Raw genomic sequence first — 18,812 nt, forward strand, 5'->3', positions numbered from 1 at the left:
CTGGGCAATTTCATTCCAAGGACTCATTATCTTGTCATATTTATTGTTAATTATCACATTTAGATGGGTTCTAATCTACTAAAATAGAAACTACATGGGAAAGTGAGACAAAAAGTAAACAAAGGAAAAGATCTGGTTTTCCAGAGTTGAGAAGTCATTTCAGAAAGACATCATGGTATATAACAGTGCAAGTTTTCATAAATTAATTAATTTCATGACCTACCTATCAGGCTGAGTGTATTGGAGCTGAACTATCAGCTTGTTAAATTAAATCTAAATTCAAATAAATGATCATTACAGTAGGTATAATGAATAGGGAGCAACAAAGATTTTGAATACAGCACCATTAGTGAGTTTGCTGAATGAAACTAATTGTGATATTTCTCTGGGTAAGCAAGGAGAGAATGTATAGATAAATTTTATCTATAACATTTAACTTCTCATCCTTGTACCCTCAGAATTCTGAGAATTCAAACTCGAGTAATACACCTGGCTTCTGCTCTAGTGTTTTTCTTTGTATCAGAAACACCTCCCAGGCACAAGCAACTGTTAAGCCCAAATGGGAGACTGAAAAAAAAGAAATATTTTTCAAAACTCACAGATATAAAGGTCCTAAAGGCAAAGTCATTTTAAAACCTCAACAACCAAAATGTTTCCCACTTGTTTTCACAGTCCATTTACTCTTTCTATCATACATCCCATTTTCCTGTTTTCTGATGACGTTTGCTCCTGCGACAGGAGGGAAGGAGAAGGTGAATGCACATGTCTTCACAATGGGCTATAATAGTCCCATCTTACAAATTATTGCTTTTTGTTTAGTCTATGCGCATTACTTGGCATATTGATTTTCACTTCTTATTTCTTATTACTTTACAGGCTCCTTTCCACCCATAATGGGAGAGAATATAGAGTTAACAATCTGTTTTCTAGTTTAATCATTATTCTGAGGCTAGACTTTGAGTGTTCATCTTATCATTTCTTTAAGCCTTGTGGCTTGTGAATGTAAACTTATCAAATGTATTTTATTCTCACAACACTTGAGCATACTATGAAAAAATAATCAGCACATGAATCTTCTTCTTCCCCACCTCCATCCAGCCTTAGTGAGCCTTAGGGCTCTCTAGGCATTGGAGCAACTACTCATTTTGCCAGAGATTCAGGATTACGTACCAATTATCTCCTTTTTTGAAGCAAACTTATTTCCAGGCAGTATGATGATTGTGTATTTGTCTCCAGGTGTGGCTATCAGAATGTCAGGTTGCCTCTGGTCATTGGTTTGTGTGAGGTGAAAGCATGCTCTTTATTTAAAAATAATGTATGACTCTTCGCAGTTTTGACTTTGGAAGTCACATCTCAGTATGTTATGAGAGAATCAAAGTTTATGCAAAGTTTTTGTAGGAACCCAACAGGTAATGATACTTCATCTGATGACTAGACATCTTTAAAAAGCAGCACATATCACAAATTGTTATAACTGTGCCATTTTTTAGTTTTGATACAAGTGGAATGCAAAATATCAAACTATTATAACGATTATTGTAAAACCTTGGAAACTTTCTGAGCAACTTATTCATTTCTGTGTATTTATTCATTCCCAGTAGTTAGCTTTTGATTTTCTTTAACCTCAACAATTGGGACATTAGGTCCATTTAGTTAGCCAAGGTGGAGAGTAAAACTTGGGCTGCATATCCAGTGCTGAACTAAAACATCTCCTTCTAGGAAATGTAGTAGCAAGAAGAGCTTGTGTGTTTGGGAATGGATGGGAACTGGGTCTGAAGAACGGTTATTAGTGATACTTCTGCTGCTAACCAGCTATGTGCCTCTATATAAATTAACTTTCGGGGGTCTCTCCACAAGAGAAGAACTGAAAAAAAGGTACTGAATTTCTTATTTTCAAAATTTCACATCACTTTAACATTTTAATATTCTACAATCTGAATCTTACTACAGTATCCCATGCACAATTTCCCATAATCCTCTACTTTTCTGTCGTCCCTTTAGGGAACAATACAGTGACAAGCATTCAAAAACTTTACCACCTTACTGATGCTGTATCTAAGATTTCAATGTAATTATTCTGGAAAAGTCCTAAATAAAAAGCTCCAGTCTTAGCTCCTTTGGGAGAATGTGTCCCAAAGGTATCATAGGTTAATCTCCAGTTACCTGAATCCATTCCTAAAATCCTAAAAAGCCCTTCCTTAAAAAAAAAAAAAAAAAAAAAAAAAGAAACTACAGATCCCATGAGTCCAAGGAAGGGAGCAGATATTTCCCCTCCAGCCCCTCCCTGCCCCTTGAATGTAGTTCGCGAAAACTCAGGTTGAGGCATCCTGAAATATGCCTGAAAGAAAAGCCGGCTGTTTCGTCCCGGTTTTCAGCCGCGCTCTCGCCAGGCTCCTTTAAATCGGTGCGAGAGTGAGGAAGGATACAGAGAGACGCAGCGCGGGCTGGGCGCGGGCGCGGCCATCACCTGTTCCGAGACGGGCATGCGCACTGCGAGGGCGCGGGCCAGGAGGCGGGGCGCGGTGGGAGGGGCGGACGGCGCCCGGCTGGCAGAGCTCAGACGTGCTTCTCCCCGGCTCGGGGCGCCGAGGCGGCTTCGGGGAGTTGTCCAACATGGAGGAGGCACCGGCTGCGGGCGTCACCTGTGAGCGGGACTAGCACCCGCCTGGCGTTCCGGGCAGCGGTGCCGGGTCCCGAGCCCGGGGACTCCGCCGCCTGCACGCCCCACGGCGGACCCCGGCTCCGGTCGCTGCTCGGGCCGCGGGGTTCCCGACGGGGACGCAGCGCGAGGAGGGAGCGCGGCGGCCCCGAGTCCCCCTGAGCCATGGGCAACGAGGCGAGCTTGGAAGGGGAAGGGCTCCCGGAAGGGCTGGCGGCGGCGGCGGCGGCGGCGGCAGCAGCCGGAGGAGGGGCTGGCGGGGCGGGGAGCTCCTTGCACACCGTGATCCCGGCCGGCATGGAGGCGGATCTGAGCCAGCTGAGCGAAGAGGAGAGGAGACAGATCGCCGCTGTCATGTCAAGGGCGCAGGGGCTGCCCAAGGGAAGCGTCCCCCCGGCCGCTGCGGAGCCGCCTTCCATGCACAGGCACGCACAGCATGATGTATATGTCCGGGCATATATGTACAGCTTCCCGTGCACATATGTGTCAGCCCGTATGTGCCAGCACGGCAGTACATATATGTCGCTTCTGTCCATTTTATTCTCCCTAATGGGGTGACGATAAGGAGATCATAAGCCTTTTGATGGGCAGAATAAAAATGATGCATTGTAGAGTTTCTGGTGGGATAGTCAAGGGTTGCATTCTTGGAACTGTGATTTTAGGTTGTGATTTTTGGCCTTTTGGAACCTTTTCCAAGGCGTGGAGAGACGCCCTCCAGTGTTTTACTAATCTGGAAGTCTTCCATTAATAGAAAACGGACGTGTTGGGGAATGGATAGAACTGGGTGTTCACCTGTCTCTGTTTAAACCTCCTCAGTCATTTAGGCATCTTTTTCTCTGTGAATGATGTCTGAAATATTTCTGTAATAATACCTTTAATTCCCCCGGAGGTGATTTGTCCTTCCTTCCCACCCCACCCCCAGAGGAGAACAGGAGCTGATTAGGTAGAAGGTATAGAATGAATACACCTTTTATAGTCCATGAAGGACCCTAAAATATGTTGTGGCATTAAACAGATGGTTTGGTCGCAGCAGACCAGGTGCTGTACATGTATTTCTGAATCAGTATATGCTATTTTTTAAACTATTGTTCTTTTATATGCAAAAGTATCTTAGTTGGTGGAAAAACATGTGGATTTGTGTTACCTTAAGATTAGTTTCCAATACATTTTAAGACAAAGCAAATAAGTGACAACTTGCGCAGGCAATTAAGAGCTATTCTGTAATATTAACGTATTAATTTCCCTCTCTAGCTCTCCATTTTCCTTCATCTAATAAATTACTTGTTTTCTAATTAGAGTAGTAAGAGGGTATAATCACTGTGCCTGCCTTGCCTTTATTATTGTAAACAAACCCTTTAACTTTACACCCTCCCTTAGAGTACAGTTCTCTGTCCGTTGTCCTGAAACCATTCCTGCTTTATGATAATTGAAGAGAGACCTTCAATTTTCATTAGAGATATTGGAAATATGAAAGATCTGCATATTGTAGGTGTAGATTCTTAACCCCTACTTCATAGAAGTATTTTAACTTGGGAACTATCATATAAGTATATGCGTATAATTTTGTCAAATATTTTAATTTAACATAGAAGTGTAACGGATAGTTGCAATATTTTTAACATAAAATCTTAAATGCTTAGAATATATCAGCTAAAAACCCTATGTTCTTGAAACAAAGCCACTACTGCTAGTAAAAACTTGCTCCTTTATGTTAAATGTGTTTTTCAACTTGTAATATATGGGGCTATTTCTTTGGTATAAAGTCTTTTTTATCCATTACCTTAAGTATTAAAGCTTATGATATGCACCATTTTTCTCTACTGGTGAAAACCTGACTTGGAAAAAATGTTGAACGTTCATATATTAGATTTTCATAGGGTAATAATGAGGTACAATACTTTTATTAGCCTTTTAGAAATGTATTCCAGCTCTTTCACAGTTTTTCCTAAGAGGTACATGCAACAGGTTTAGCATGCTGGTTACACAGACCAAGAAAAAGTGTGAGCTTTTATTTCTGCATTCTTAACTTTTCTTCTATTCAGGGGGTGGCTGAAAAATAACAGTTTCACCCTATTAAACTGGTTTTATGCTGTGCTTATGTCAGATTCTGCATTGATAATTTTGTTATAGTAGAATTTTTATTAACAGATAATCTGTGGCCTCAGCAGTTATTGGTGAAAGCTTCATCTACCTGTATAAACAATATATTTCTGATTTTTGAGACCTTCTTATATTTTAGTGAAAAATTTTTATAGAATGTACATAATTTTTGGAACATTATTATCCTTGGATGTGATAACCAAAGAAACACTTGGTTTATCATTTAGATTTTTAGAAGCACACCAACTTAAGTATGTATAAGAAAGTAGATGCAAATTATTTAAAGTCTGAAGAGGTTAAGTGTGTCAGTTAGAGATGGTGGTTTTGTTTTGTTTGTTTTTGCATAAGGGTTGAGAGCCCAGAGACCTAGGTTCTTGTCCTATTAATTTTAACAGACTCATGACAAATTTTGTATGCTTCTCAGCCTAGCTGCCTCAGTTTCCTTGCCCCCAAATAAGGCATATGACACTTGTCTTACCTATCTTGTAGAGTCATTGTGAGGATCAGTTACAAATTGACAGGGATGTTTTTGTTTGAATTTAAGGGAATCTATAAGTATCAGAAGTAGTGATCTCAATATCAGCAGTGGATGGCACTGGCAATGGTGGCTCCAGACAAATTGTATGTTGAGTTCTTCACTTGTAAGTTATTTTGATGTATCTATATATGTATTTTTTATGTATATGGAAAAGTCAGTGCCATGCAGTGGAACTTCCACTCCCCTCCCTACCCCCACCAGAAGTCTCGATACCAGATACCGGTGACTAACTAGTTTTATAACCTTGGAGTAATCACTTAGCCTCTTTAAGCCCTAGTATCCTCTACAGTATAAAAATGAATAGCTATCCCCAAAGTTGCTTATATTTCTAATATCAAAAATTTTTTATGTGACTCAGCACTATCAAGTGTCACTGCCTGTTGTGCTCCATTAAAAAATTTTTTTTTAGCATTCCAACTGCTTTTACATTTGTATCCGTGAATGTATGTTTACTTCATTTGTAGCTGAAATATTTTTTCTGCTAATCTGTGAAAGAAAAATTCTAATCTGGGGATGACAGTAGTAATGAAAAAGGAGGTTGTACAAAACATGGGTCGTTACAAGCTAGAAGTTACAGGTTACAAACAAAATGCTTCTGGATTTTTGATTAATTGAAGACACAGAAAAAGGCAGTTTTATCATTTGGTCTACTCTTTCTGTGTACAGCTACAGATATGAGAAGGGCTTTACTGAAAAATGCTTCTGATTGGTAGAATATTCTATAGGAATTCTGACTGAATCCATTATTTTCTTTAGTATTCCTTTGGGCCTATCCTACTGGTGGACAATTCCACAACCGTTTTTCTTCCTAGAGTAGCAGGCCAAGTCCAGGTTCTAAATGCATGTAGAATTTTTCCATTTATATCTCAACAACCATGAAGAATTTGAAAAGAATTCGAGAAACATTGTCTAGCATAAAACAAAAACCTGATTCATTCATTGATTCATTGATTCATTGTCATCCACCTATTCATTCGTTCATTCATTCACGAGACACTAACACTCTAGTTAACAGGTTTGGTTCTAGTGACGCAAAGATGAGTGAAACACTTTCTCTAGGAGGTCACAGTGTAGGATACAAGACACAGATTGTGTTTTAGTTGTTTTTCTTTTTGATAGAGCAACTGTTACACCAAACAAAAATTCACCAGAAGACCACAGTTACCTGAGACATCTTTCTATTTTTGTTCAGTATTAAGTCTGTATATTCTTTTAGCAATTCTCTATTTCTCACACCCATGTTTGATGTTTACTTATATAATTCTAGTAGCTGAAGTTAGTTTAAATTGTGGGGCAGTCTTTATAGCTGTATCAGTTTTCTCATGGGGATTTTATTATACAACTTATATTTTAGGAGGTACATGCAATGATAATTTCTGCTGTAAGCAGCTTGCTTTAAATTTTAGTGTTGATATCACAAATATCTGGTATTCCCAAAGTTTATTTTTTGTTTTGTACATATGTTGGATGACGTGCAACAACACAAAACAATGATTAAGTTTAATAGTATTTTCAAGAGAGGACAATTTAGTAAATTAAGAATAGATTTCTTTTTTTGTACTCTTTAAATATAGGTCTCTAGGACTCTACTAGGGAGCCAATTAAATAATATACCTAAGTAATTACTTATGAGATAGGAACTTCTGTAATGAAGTTCCTAAGCATATGCCCTTCACGAGAGTGGTAGATTTTATTAATTGAACGTGGAACATTTCTAGAATAATGTGAAGGTCTAAACAGTGAAATTTTTGAAAATAATCTATCTTAGGTTGTTTACTATAGCTCTTCTATCTTGCTGTGTAAGGGAACACAGAGTGGCCTGTAAAGAAACATTCAAAATTATTTTCTCCAAATGGAAATACATAGTATTTTAAAAGATACCTTAGAACCATTGGAATTAATTAGGGTAACAATTTTAGTTCCTTGTTTAAGTTATCTAAAGTTTCTGTAACTTTTTTTCCTGGAGGAAATTGCCAAAACTAAGAATTCTATTTATTCAACTTTTATTAGAAAATCACTTTTTGCATATGGTGGCTTTTATAGATTATTTCCTTCTTATTTTTTGCTGTTTAGAAGTAATACTTCTGTATTTCTTTCTACAGTACCTTATAACTTGATCTGTCTCAAGTTTCTGTGCCATTTGGGGAATCTCAAAAACTTAATTCATATTAAGTACTAAATAATTTGAAATTAAAAGTTTATAATCTGGCCCATTAGCAGGTAAATTTTCACAAAACAAATTAAAACTTGTAGAACTTTATTGTGATCATCTCATATTTTAAGTGCTACTGAATAACTGTTTCTTTTTTCTTTTAATGAAAAAGAAATAAATCTTTTTCCGAAGTTAAAAAGCTTCATGTATCAAATGAAATACTCGTAATTTTATTTTTATGTAATCCTAATAGAGCCTATTCTTATTAGTTACCACTTTATCAGTAAAGAATGGCTTATTTAAAAAAAAGTAATGTATTTGATTTTTGGTTAAAAGTATAAAAAATCAACTATTTTAATTATTTAACCATAGTTATTTCAAAGTGATCATGTTTCCAAAACTATTTAAAAAAATTCGTGTATGTTTGTCTATGAATTAAAATTTGTAAGTTAGTTATGTCCTTAAATCTTTGTCAATAATAAATAGTATTACTAATAATCTAACAGTGGCAATAGTAAATGTTATAGAAAACATTAAGAGATTATTATGTATCTTCTGAGAAAAGTAACAGTACTTTCGAAAGTAGGTTCATAACCAGCTTGTTGCTAACTGTATGCCCGCTGTATCTCAAGCTTCTTTAAGCATCTATCATTATTTTGCATAGAGATCTCAGGTTAATAATTAGCTATTGGAAAAATAATTAAATGACATAACATTTTTCTTCTACAAGAAATACGGAATTGTTTCTCAAAAATTTCTAATTGAAGTAGTACTTCTCATTTTATAAAGTTTAATAAGGATAATATTTGAGGGATAATATCTTTTCCAACAGAATAAAGTTGAATAGATTATCAACTTTCTCAGTGTTCCTGGAAATGCATCACGTAACCTCTTTTACTAAAAAGTTCCCCGATGTCGTGTGCTATATGTTACTAATGTAACTTCTTGTTATCAAGTAAAAGAAAAAACAGTTGCAACAACTCCCACATTTTAAAATGAATATTCTTAATTCTTGGTGCTGCTAGCATTTGGAAGAATAACATTCTTCAAACATGAACATACTAGAACATGGCCCTGCATTGGTTTATTGAGTTGATATATTTAATAAGGTTTTAAGGATGGCCAGATTCTATTAAGTGTAAATGTAGACTATTATAAGTGATGTCTAACTAGATATCTTAGAGTAGCAAGTATTGGTTTTTCCCCCTCTTGTTTACCTTTTTGAAAATCTCTATCCACTTAAAGAAAGTAACAAAGACTTGAAGGATTTTATGATCATTTACAGGATGCTGCAAAAATGTGTTCTAGTTATATCTATACATGCGTAATTTTGAGGCTCTAAGAATGTAATGGCTTGTTAATATTATTTTGAGTTGGGATACTTTCCATTATTTTTACTTCTTTTCATTTCATTCTTCTAGGAAGCAAGAGTTGGAGAGTAGTCATCCTCCAAAGCAACCCGGAAAACCGCCGGACCCTGGGCGTTCAGCTCAGCCTGGTCTCAGTAAAAGTAGAACTACAGACACTTTGAGGTCAGAGCAGAAGTCGCCTGGAAGGAGTCCTTCCACTATTAGCTTGAAAGAATCAAAGTCCAGAACTGATTTGAAGGAAGAGCACAAGTCTAGTATGATGCCTGGCTTCCTCTCAGAGGTTAACCCTTTAAGTGCTGTCTCCTCTGTTGTAAATAAATTCAATCCTTTTGATTTGATATCAGACTCTGATGCATCCCAGGAAGAAACTGCCAAGAAACAAAAAATAGCTCAGAAAGAACCAGGCAAACCTGAAGGAATCACAAAGCCTCCATCACAACAATCACCTAAGCCAGATCCAAAGCAGCAGGGACCTGTGAGGGTCCCACCACAGCAGGATGGCTCTCCCAAATCAGGATCTTCTCAGCAACCGGAAAAGATGAAATCACAGCCCCCAGGGACAGGCAAGCCAGTTCAGGGGCTTACCCAGGCACCTCAGATAGACCAGGCACAGTTGCCACTTCAGAGAGATGCAGCCAGGCCTCAGACTAAACAGTCCGACGCTCTAAGGGGAGAATCAGTTAAACCCTCAGCGCAAAGCCCAACCAAACCATCTATTCAGCAAGCAAGTCCTGGAAAACCTCCAGCCCAGCAACCTGGACCTGAAAAAGTTGCCACACCACACCCTGGGCCTGCAAAGCCCTCAGCTCAGCAACCAGGGCCAACAAAGGCCTTAGCTCAACAGCCAGGGACAGCAAAGCCCCCAGTCCAGCCACCAGGGACAATAAAACCTGCTGCTCAGCAGCCTGGGCCAAAGTCTTCAGCTCAGCCACTTGGGCCTGCGAAGCCTCAAGCTCAACAGGCTGGGTCAGAGAAACTTCCATCTCAGCAGCCAGGGCCAGCAAAATCCCAAGCTCACCAACCTGGGCCACAGTCCCCAGCTCAGCCACCTGGGCCTGCAAAAGCTCCTTCTCAGCAGGCTGGGCCAACAAAGTCTCCGGCTCAGCAGCCTGGGCCAGGAAAAACTCCACCTCAACCGCCTGGCCCAGCAAAACCCCCTCCTCAGCAGCCTGGCCCAGCAAAACCCCCTCCTCAGCAGCCTGGCCCAGCAAAACCCCCTCCTCAGCAGCCTGGCCCTACAAAGCCCCCTCCTCAGCAGCCTGGCCCGGCCAAGCCCCCTCCTCAGCAGCCTGGCTCTGCAAAGCCCCCTCCTCAGCAGCCTGGCTCTGCAAAGCCTTCACCTCAGCAGCCTGGTTCAGCAAAACCTGCTCCTCAACAGCCTGGCCCAGCAAAGCCTTCAGCTCAGCAATCTCCAAAACCAGTAAGCCAAACAGGAGCTGGGAAACCTCTGCATCCATCGACTTCTCCATCTGCAGCACAGACTCCAGTACAAGGCCTCCCTAAAACCATCTGTCCTCTTTGCAATACCACTGAACTTCTGTTGCATGTTCCAGAAAAGGCCAATTTTAACACATGCACTGAGTGTCAAGCCACTGTATGTAGCCTCTGTGGTTTTAATCCCAATCCTCATTTAACCGAGGTGAGTGCATTTATTCATTGTGTTCATGCTCTTAAACCATATCATCATCTTGCGCAAATCATGCTTAGTTTATCCCTGGTATCATAGAATGACATTGTTTTCCTCTCATTCTTTCCTTCCTCCCCCCCTTCCTTCCTCTTTTTCTCCTGTGCTAATTGTAAATTTAAAAAAAAGTTAAATATTTTCTCCCAAGAATAAGCCCAAAATATTGCCGGATTTTCTGATAAGTTTGGCATATAAAGTAAAAATGAATCCGTTCAAAGATGCTGAGCACTGACTCATTGCACTCTGTCCCGTAAGATCCACACTATTTATTGTGTAGCATACAGTGATATTTATTGTTTAGTATGCAGTGATACTAATTTAACTCTTAAATTCATACTCCAGCCTACCCAACTTAAGGTACTCTTAACTGGGGTCATATCTGTGCTGGGAAAAAAGCAGACGTTGTTTTCACATTATAAATACAATTTCAATATAAAATTGAAAAAAATTTCCCAAACTGTACATCCCCTTTCCCTGCCAGTGATTTTGATATAGCTGTGAAGACATGCTTCACTCATTAGTTGAGAGTCATTTATAACAGTATAAGTCAGTTTGTGAAGTGGAGAAGTCATGAGAACAGGTTCACCATTGATGGGTGTCTTCTCAGAAGACCACAGTTTATATCCTCAGGGCTTTTGGTAAGCCTTCCTGACCTATCAAATCATAAAGGGGCCAGTAGTGACACAAATGAGCTCAACATTGCTTACTGTGAGGATAGAAAAGTAATTCTCAAGAAGTCAGTTAATGTTAACCCAGCACTTAAAGGCACTGAATACAAAAATAAATTAATTAACTAATTTAAAAAAAGATTTTAATAGGTAGAGATTTGGGGACATTCAGGGAGAAGGGGTAAAAAGCCCAAACAGCAAAAAAGCTCAGAAATCTCTGGAGTTAAGAAGTAACATAGTGAAGATGAGATAATAATAAAAGTGAGAATAGAGAAGCTAGAAGAATACGTTTTTAAAAGAAATCTGGTGGCTCCTACCCGGTGAGAAGGCACAGAAATCACTTTGTCTGGAGGACAGCTGTTAGTGGGCTATGTGTGCATTTTGTCTGCGAACAGCCAGGAAGGAACTGACAGCAGGCAATGAAGAATTATGTGATTTAAAGATCCCTGAGAGAGGAGACTTGTGTACCCTTGTTATAAATGAAATCTATTTTATGATAATAACAGCATTGATGATTATTGGTAGCTGTTATGTTAGTTTGGATCCTTACTGTGATGAGAGATTAAAATGATGTAAATTAAAAATGTGTTAACTTCCGGTTGTTTTCTGAAGTATCATTTACTCTTCTTATCCAAAAGTCCTATTAAGTACCTTAGCTTTTCAGATAAGCTCTCTTTAATATAACATTGCGATTAAAAAGAATATGCTGCATTCAAATTATTGCAGAAATTGGATTATAAGTAGTTTGTTTATATAGTTGTAGCTTTTAAAATTTTGGCGAAGATACGTTTCTGCTCATACTATATGATGTTGATAGGAATGGATGGTAATGACGACTTCAAACAAGAGATGATCATTTCATAAAATGTCATTTTTTTGGCAATTTATAAAGCAGAGGCATGCAGTTGGACTTTGAAGCGACATATATTGTTAGAATACCTATTTATATGGAAGACATTTTAATACGTGTTTGGAAGGATATAAAGATAACTAAAACAATGCTGTTTTTCACAAGATCAAAGTGTATTAGGTGAGATAATACATGCAAAGGACAACATAACATGTGGTCAAATGATAGGAGTTATGAGAGAGATGGACAAATACCCTGGACTTCAGAATAAGAACTGTCCTTTCCAGTGGGTGAGATTAAGAAAAATTTCATGGAGAAAATGGCATGTGAACCATTTTGAGCTAAGGTTGGATACTGTTTGAACAGATGAAGGGCACGAAAGGGGGTGATGATTTGGCCCAAAACCTAGAGCCAGAAAAACATAGGGTGTATTTAAGGAATCAGAGGTAAATCTAGGTTGGTTGAAGTGATGGGGGAAAAAAATAGGCAGTGAGATTGGAGAGAAGTCAAAGTCAGATTTTGGCCTTCCACGTTTAGCAGGTTGCGGTGAATATTCTGCTTTATGAAACTTACCTTGATTAATGTAGTGGTACATTCAACCATTCATTCTGCAACTTTGTATCAAATGGCTGTTGTGAAGCATCCCTGAATGCTCTGACAGAATCAAGAATTCATTGGATGTGGTCTTTCTTCCAGGAAATAAAATAGGGGAAAGAAAAGTTGTACATGAGAAAGAAAATGAGAAGTTACTATATGAGAAGTAACTTTGTATAAGACTTTACAGTTGACACAGTTCTTTCTTGTTTTATCAAAATTGAATTTCCAAATAATTCTATGGGCAAATATTCTGTTGACTAACAATGAGAAAACTAGTGTTCAGGTGGTTACTATGGTTACTTTACTTGGTAGGATCATCCTGATTGTAAATAATCAAGCAGAATTCAAACCAAATCTTCTGATTCCAAGTCTATTAACTTATGGTAGCAACAGAGATAAAGTGCTATGAGGTCAAAGGAAGAACATATCACTATCATTGGTGGGGCGTGCGTGGGCATCATAACTATCTTCATGAAAACAGAAGTATTTGGGCTGGAAATGTGAAGAATAATAGGAATTTGGACACTTACAAAGGCGTTGGGAGTGTGGGGGCAGGTGTATCTCACTAGCTCATTAAAGGAAAGCATTCCTATTATCGATGAGATGAGCTTGGGCTAGTCATTTAAACTTTCTGTAGGAAGGACGCCATTTGAAATATGAATATAATAATGTATTCTCTGCCAAACACATTGGGTTATTGGGATTCTCTGAACATTTGCATGAGAAGGTATTTTTAAATATATTAAATGCTTTTTAAGTTGCAATGTAATGCAACATGGATAAGATTTAACTTTTAAAGGTTACTCTCAACTTTTTTTTTTTAATACAGATAGACTATCATAAGTTGTTGGATTCTGAGGTAGCGATCAAGAGCCATTTGATTTGTAGTATTAATAATAACATTACTTTTAACTTTTTTTTTCCCCCCATAAGTAAAAATGTCATCTGGGTTCTGGTAAGAACGTACCTTCCCTATTCTGTGCACCAAATGGCCAGTTCCTCACTCCTGAATCCTCAGGGGTAAGAGTTGGGAAATTGAGCTCTGTATAGAGGCAGAGAGCTTCTGTTTCAAGAGATAAGACAGATGAAATTTTGGGAATAATCACCACTTCTGAACTCTTCTATATATCCATGAGGAAATGAACTTCTCTGCATCTTCTGAAGAGGATGTAACACTCTGGGTCTGATTGTCCTCAGATATTCAGATTGAGTAAACAGTTCTTCTATGCAGGACAGAGACAGAGGGCGGGACGTTCTTTAGTGCTTTAATTTACATGGATTTATTTGCAAGTTTGATGTTTATATGCAAGTAACTCAATACTGTTACTTTCGTAGTCTATGGGTTAAGTAGAGTACTGCTCTCTTACATTAATTCTTGAAAAGACTAGGAGGATTACTCTGATATTTTTTGTTACCAGCATATCAGAATTATGACTATATTTGCTTAAGAATATCATGGCTCTTAAATGAGTACCAATCAGGGGATGGACGATTAGAGAGGTTTCATCATTCAGACACGAGCTTTAGGGAAGGGGATTTTTACTTCCTTAACTAAATTTGTCACCTTCTCCTACCCCTGCCTGCCACACACACACACACACACACACACACACACACACACCCTCACACCCTTACACAATTCAGATACCTGTGTGAAGAGGATGGTATTTAAACCGTCCACTCTGCTGGCGTCAAGATGTGTGCTGGTCCGAATAAACCTTAAGAATCTACTGGCTCTAAGCCTAGACTTTTGATGCCAAGAGGGTTTATAGCTATCTCTTCTTGCCAGTCCATTAACAGAATAAATCTCAACAATGCAGGTTCTCTCTTTGGGCTTGCTTTTTGACACAGAAACTGAACATTTGCTTTCTAAATAGCAACTAAAGCGGTTTTTGTTGCTGTTTTTGTTGCTGATTTACTTTATCTCTTTTGATCTGTAGCCTGGGGCAAGATTTAGGGAGAGATTTAAAGACTTGTCCCTAATGTCTGATAATTCTCCTGGCTTTTACCAAATTTTGTAATGTTGATAATGAACCAAATGCCAGTGATGAAAGTGGACTTAAGGTGTTTTGTGGGGTGGTTTTTTTTTTTTTTTTTTTTGGTCATATTATTTTTGGTCATGATGGCCCATATGTTAATCAGTCTCTTGGCTGATACCAGATATTTTGTTTAACAAAAACATGGCCATATTTCAGGAGCTAAAAAATAAAAATAAAAATCCCCCAAAATAAACATACCTAGACGTGCATATAAACTGTCTCCACTTATTAAAAAAACAAAAAGAAATTCTTCAGGTCGGCAAAATGGCCTAACTGGACACCTCATTTAGGTGGATGGGCCTGCTGTGTGTTCCATTTCCAGTGAGGGAAACCAGTGGGGAGAATCTGTTAAGAAGAACTGGTGATAAGGAGGGTAGAGCTATGCCCAATGTCAGGAGGCTGGAACCTGTGGAGATAGAAAATCAGTTAAGACCTTCCTGATGGTGGAGTAGCTGGAAGAATGTTTAGGAAAGGGAATATTCTCTTTTTAGTTGCTTGCTGATGTAGCACCAAGGTCTTGCACCTCTAAGCAAAGAGTGCAACATTAACATAAGATAAAAAAAAAAAAAAAAAGGGAAGACTGGGCAGAGTAAGGGCACCTCCACTCTCTAAGTCCCACTGCTTAAAAGATTGAATGTATAGCGGTTCCAGAAAATGGGAAAGACCACCAGTAGTCTATAAGTTGGCATGTTGAATTCCTAGAAGATAGAAAGAAAATGGGAAAAAGATGACAGAAAAAGAGCCAAGGAAACCACCGTACAAGTGGCTTCCTCAGGGAATCTCTGTGAGCTCTAAGCTAGGAATGAACAAATATAGAAAGCAGTCATGGGTTGTGGGTAGTGATCAGACAACAAATTAAAGAACTGTGGTAGGAACAGATACAGCCAGTGGACACTTTTCTAATCTCCAGTGGGAAGACAGTGGGTAGGGAGAGGCTTTATTTTTCCTTCCCTCTAGCCAAAGCCAAAGCATTCTCCAAATGAAGGGATGGGCTGCCTAATGGCCCCTCATGAGAAAACTAGGGTCTTTGGAAGAGGATTAGAAGTAATGCCCTTTTCACACAGGAGAGTGATTTAAAGGAAAAAACAAACAAAACATTATTCATCTGTGAGTCAACTGCACTGATCTCCTACTGTCCTATCAGGCTGTCCTTACCTGGACACTGACCCTCTGCCATCCCGTTTTCCTATTCAAAGGAGAGACTAATGGGGAAGCAGAATGTTCCACAAACACAGAAAAACCTCTTTGGTAACCTAGTAAATAATGGAGACATTCTCCACAAATGACTGATTTGAAGAGACCAGCTTGAAATTTTAGCAGTAATACCACACGAAGGACCTAGGTGAACTAGTGAAAAATAAAACAACAAAAACACCTGACCTCAGGAAAGAGTTCGTTCAGGAAATATAAAGAACTTATAAATTTTTTTCTTATTCTTGAGAAATATTTAAGAGGATATTTCATAAATAATTACCACATTCAAATTCCAGTGGGTCCACTTGATGGTCTGGAAGAGATCCAGGATTTTTCCAGATTGTAGAGCTGAATTAAGACAATTAAAAATTATTCAGCTGCTTACTGAGCACTTACTGTGTTTCAGGTACCATTCTAGACTCTGGGCATATTAAGAGTGAACAAAGTAGACAGAAATTCTCCCCTCCTAGAAAGTATATTCTAGTAAGAGTGACAAATAAAACATATGTTGTGATAGCTGGTAATGAATGTTATGGAGAGAAATGAAGCAGCAGAAGGTCAGAGTGTGGACCTTGAGGGGAGGGGGTTGAATGGTGGGGTTCCCTCCCATTGAAGAGTCTGGGAATTGATGGATAACTTGGGAATCTGGAGTTTTTAATGGTGACTAAAAGTCTAATTTATGTATATAGTCCTAACTAAAGCTTGGGTTTGGGAGTAGGTAAGGAAGGAAAGGGTGGGGGTGCACCCAGAAATGCGTAGAATTCTGAGATTTTCCTCTTCATTACTTCCTATAGTGATGTAGAGGCTGGGGAATGGGTATTTTATCTCCCGTGTGGGGGCTCTTTCTGGATGCCTGCCCATAAAGTTGTAAACATTTTGGGGAAGTGGTTATTTATAATTCTGGGAGCTCTGGGGCTCTAAGAGAAATATAAAAATCATTACGAGTGTACCTAAGAGCCCTAATAGGAGTTCCAGAAAGAAAGAATCCAGATGATGGAGGTAAGCTCTTCAGATTATTACAGGCCTACCACTGGCCATGCAAGATGAATAAAATGACTGATAGGTACATCTTGAGGAAATACCAGATTTCCAAAGATGAAGAGAAAACCTGAAAGACTTCCATAGAGAATAATAGTATCATCTACAAAAAGATGAGAAATCAAACAGCTACCATGCTCATTATCAACACAGAAGACAGTAGTTAGGGAGTGATTTCTTTAAATATCCAGATATGATGATAAGATGAATTCTGTGCCCACGCAAGGTATCAGGAGAGAGTGTGAGGGCAGCTTAAGAATGTTCTAACACATGAAAGAAAGCATACAAGTTATCACTTCTCTATATATGTACATGTGTACATTATCTATACATATATCACAATCACTGGAGGAGGTTCTTCTATTTAAATGGAAAATAAAAAGAATGGGATGGAATAGCTGACTCTAGCCCAGAAATGAAGAAAACTAGAAAGACATTAAATCAATGCTTTCCAAAATGTGATTGCATAACCATGCGGAATGTGAGATGATATTAAATGGTACAGAAATCAAGCTGAAAAAGTTATATCTTATTGCGTGTTAAGATGTATAATTAATGCATTAAATATAATTACTTGGATATTGCTGAAGACAGTCCTAAAGTAGTGGTAATGTAAGGTTGTCTTGAAAAACTAGCTTTTATAGCTAGGTGAAAATGCATGATGTTTTAAATTTATAAATTGAAACTTGCTCGATACTGTAATGGCAACCACTAGAAAAACTCAAAGTATAACTTAACGCTGATTGATTGTGAAGAGTAAAGCTTGGTGGCAGAGAGAAGATTTTACTTTCATGAGACCAGTGCTCTAACCCCTGAGCTACGGAGCCAAGATTTTACTTTTAATATACCTTTTTGTACTATTTTTTTAAGCTTGTAAATTCATGTTATAATTAACATTTGAGTAATTTAAAAAATCCTCACTCATCAAATGATTGGTTGAACAATTATATGATGTGACAGGATGGATAAAGAATTTAGATTGTTGATTTTTCACCTTCAGCCTTCTACCTGGCATTCTACTGGTTGAAATTACAAGAATTTGGGGTTCTAAATAACAATGATGATTTGAAATGCCTTTATGCCTATGATGGCAAATTCGGTTAGTTTTTAATACATCCTTTATCACAGTCATGTGTGTTTTAACTGACACTGTTTTTATATGAATCCAGTGAAGAGGAATACATTCCCTTGATTCTAAGTATGAGGTTCTTATATTCTAAAGATAAAGGACTTTTTTTTTCTCTTCTCTGATAATCCATATGGTATCATTAACTGTATTTAAAACAAGAATACCCTGACTATAAAAAATAAATTTATCTTCCTTTAAAACAGTTTTCAAATGAATTTGAAGGAATGGAAATACCCAATTAATCATTTAAAAAATCTGTTATTTTAATATGTTTATAAATGCCATATTTATTTAGCTCTCATTTTCAACAAGATCCAGTTTGCAACATCTTTCTCATGACTTGAATGTTCCCTGTATAAAATAGCCTTTCTTTTTTTTTTTTTTCACTTCCAGCTTTTAAATGACTAGATGTTTCAGGTGTCTTTCTGCATATCCAGCTTTTAGAATATCTACTAAGGCTGTTGTTACATATTATTGCAACTGGTATGATGATCTATATAGCTCGGTAAGAACAGGTGTTCTTCTGTGAAAGCAGATACCTACACCTAAACAAAATCATTTGCTGGATCAGTAAACTTAGTACAGTGATGGGTTAATGTGCTTATTGTTCACATCCCTTGAGAAAACATATCTAACACTCACTCCTATTCCATATCTTAATTAGCTTAGATAAAGGTAAGCTCTTACTTACAAATATTTCAAAGATAATACATTGAAGACAAAAATGTAATTAATCTATTCGAAGTTTATAATTATTTTCCTTAAAAATGCCAATATCAAGTGCATCAATAAGG

General features: G+C 38.0%; 1 protein-coding gene across 3 annotated transcripts in view; it reads left to right on the forward strand.

Moving 5' to 3' along the window:
* The first annotated feature begins 2,556 nt into the window (after nt 1-2,556).
* Nucleotides 2,557-18,812, forward strand: part of PCLO (piccolo presynaptic cytomatrix protein) — a 398,901-nt gene continuing 382,645 nt past the window's right edge. For all 3 annotated transcript variants that reach the window (XR_010406551.1, XM_045864796.3, XM_064575346.1), the window contains exons 1-2: nt 2,557-3,084; nt 8,871-10,458. Coding sequence is in view for 2 of the 3 variants with exons in the window: in XM_045864796.3 (XP_045720752.2) it covers nt 2,825-3,084; nt 8,871-10,458 (1,848 nt within the window). In the remaining variant the exon portion in view is untranslated. The remainder of the gene's footprint in view (nt 3,085-8,870; nt 10,459-18,812) is intronic.

Source organism: Mirounga angustirostris, unplaced genomic scaffold (genome assembly GCF_029215605.1).
Source record: "Mirounga angustirostris isolate CCGP_5_RB_7025 unplaced genomic scaffold, mMirAng1.0.hap1 SCAF_12, whole genome shotgun sequence".
NCBI lineage: Eukaryota > Metazoa > Chordata > Mammalia > Carnivora > Phocidae > Mirounga > Mirounga angustirostris.